General features: G+C 40.1%; 1 protein-coding gene across 1 annotated transcript; it reads left to right on the top strand.

Annotated features, from left to right (window-relative positions):
- Nucleotides 1–1,129: 1,129 nt before the first annotated feature.
- Nucleotides 1,130–2,077, top strand: LOC114654182 (cholesterol 25-hydroxylase-like protein 2). Its single transcript, XM_028804587.2, has one exon. The coding sequence runs from the start codon at nt 1,159–1,161 to the stop codon at nt 2,026–2,028; it is 870 nt and encodes a 289-aa protein (XP_028660420.2). The 5' UTR covers nt 1,130–1,158; the 3' UTR covers nt 2,029–2,077.
- Nucleotides 2,078–2,629: the final 552 nt, after the last annotated feature.

The following is a 2,629-nucleotide window of genomic DNA, read 5'->3' as shown; positions in this document are numbered from 1 at the left end:
TCTATCTATCTATCTATCTATCTATCTATCTATCTATCTGTCTGTCTGTCTGTCTGTCTGTCTGTCTGTCTGTCTGTCTGTCTGTCTGTCTGTCTGTCTGTCTGTCTGTCTATCTATCTATCTATCTTCATTGCCACAATTTATCAATTTTCTAATGACTACTTCTAGCATGATAATGCACCCTGTCACAAAGCAAAAGTCATGAAAATGAAAATGACAATGAGTTCAAGTGCTCTTCAGTTGTCTTCTCAGTCACTGGATCTGATACAACTAGAACACCTTTGGGATGTGGTAGAACAGGATATTTACAGCATGAATATTGTGTGATGCAAAGGAATGTTTCCAACAACTTGTGGTATCCATGCCATGAAGAACTGGGGCCATCTTGAGAGCAAAAGGATGCCTTGCCAAGTGTCAGTGTAGATCAAGAATTTGCTCAGTGAGTGTACAGTTTACCTTGTTATCTTGCAATGCATTGTGGTGCTAGAGGAGTGGGACCTACATGGAACAGGGCAGGAGCCCCAGACAAATCTTTCCAAGCAACATATCAAGGAGACACCTGGAAATGCAATACAATAATGCAACACATACTTAAAACCATAACCATTGCCTCAGCCACCACCTCTTCAGTTTGCTGTATTTGGTCAATGAAGAATATCTTTGCATCTAAACTGTTTAGAAGAACCTCCTTCAATGCACAATATACTGCAGGGAGATCACTGGAAAAGGTCCAAGTCTCAGGCTTACAGCACAGCTACATTGGCTCTGTTCTCTTTGTTCTTTCCTCCCTGATAGTGTGTATGACAGGGACAATGGAAAAGTAATGATCTTCTAATTCTACTGAGGTGCTTGTTGCCACAAGAAAGTGATCAATAGATTACAATGAAACAAGAAAAACACCAAAGCAGCTGAGTCACCTCAGGAGACTTTGAGGTGAGGACATCTAGTAGCAGGAAAACCATCAAGGAAAGGTTTTAACTGACAGAAGCTCCACCCGACTCTTGTCATCATTAATTAAACATGTCAAGGTTACATTTTGTAATTTGGTTTCCTAAATTGTGAAACTGGCAAATAGACACCTTACATAACCTCCTTCTGCCTCGACCAGTTTGGGCAGCTTACAAGTGAGGCAGCACATCTTTTTGCTTTTTCTGCTCCATGGATCTCAGCATTGTAATGAAGCATCTGCCAACAGACACCAAGCATTGTTCAAATGAATTTGCTTTGGAGAAACCTTTCTTTGCCCCTCTGTGGGACTACCTTAGGATTAACTACAATGAAGTGATGAGATCTCCTTTGCTTCCAGTATTTCTTTCTATCTTTACATATCTCAGCCTTTGCTTGTTCTACATGACTTTGGATCTTCTTGCTCCACTGGTACCTGCTATTAATCGCTACAAGATACACCCTGAAAACCCTGTGAAGGCACTGGACATTTTGAAGGCGATTCTACTAACCTTGTACAACCATGTCATCTTTGTTTTTCCGGCAGCTGTGGCTCAGTGGTATTGGAGGCCAAAGCTTCCACTGGTGGAAGATGCTCCAACGCTTTTGGAATTCTCTACAGGCATTATTGGATGCACCATCCTCTTTGATTCCCAGTACTACATCTGGCACCTTGTGCACCACAAGTCCCGGTGGCTCTATGTAACTTTTCATGCCACCCACCATGAATATCACACAACATTCTGTTGGGTCACCCAGTACATGTCTGCCTTTGAGCTAATGAGTGTTGGCTTTTGGACCACCTTGGACCCTGTTCTTCTTCAATGTCACCCCCTTACAGGTTATGCTTTTATGGTCTTCAACGTCTGGATATCAGTGGAAGATCACAGTGGCTATGATTTTCCTTGGGCTCTGCACAATATTATTCCATTTGAGCTCTGGGGTGGCTCAGTCAAGCATGACATGCACCATCAGAAACCAACAGCAAACTTTCAACCTTTCTTCTCTCACTGGGATTGGCTTGGAGGCACCTATTTCTATCAGAAGAAGTCCTCTAGAAATAAGGACAAGAATGAAAAGTGATTGGCACTGTTGTAATGTGGTGGAATGTTAAATGGAGGATTTTAACTCTTTGTTCCCATATTTAGTTCTTTACTAATAACACATCATGGACTTTTACATTCCAAGAATACAATACACTTTTACCTTGCAATATGAAAAAGCTGACTCATCAAAAGGATAAAACTTTACAGTTTGACTTACAGTATGTGCTTTAATTGTTCAACCTCTCAAAACTACTTGATTGAATGGACAAATGATTGGTTTGATTGTGCTGAGACTATCTGCTAAGGAACTGGACTGGAAATGCTTGCTCAGTACTGTGAATCCAAACAAGAAAGGCGTTCTTTCTTTATTACATCAGTAAAAAATCTCAGTAAACCATTGTAGAGAAAGGTAATATATAAAAGAAAATTGTTTAGCTACAGTACACCATGCCAGTGACATAAACAACTCTTGGAATTAAAGAAGTGAGGAAGCAGGACATAATTTGTATGTACTGTACATGAGGGAAACATAATGGTGTTGATTTTAAGTAAAGTCATTTACAAGATGTAAAAAGACATCTGTGTGTGCCTGTGTTCATTTTAAATGGCTATTAAATTGACATTTTAATAAGAAAACT

The sequence above is a fragment of the Erpetoichthys calabaricus genome, chromosome 7 (assembly GCF_900747795.2).
Source record: "Erpetoichthys calabaricus chromosome 7, fErpCal1.3, whole genome shotgun sequence".
In the NCBI taxonomy this organism is placed as follows: Eukaryota; Metazoa; Chordata; class Cladistia; order Polypteriformes; family Polypteridae; genus Erpetoichthys; species Erpetoichthys calabaricus.
This window is presented reverse-complemented; position numbering and strand designations above follow the sequence as displayed.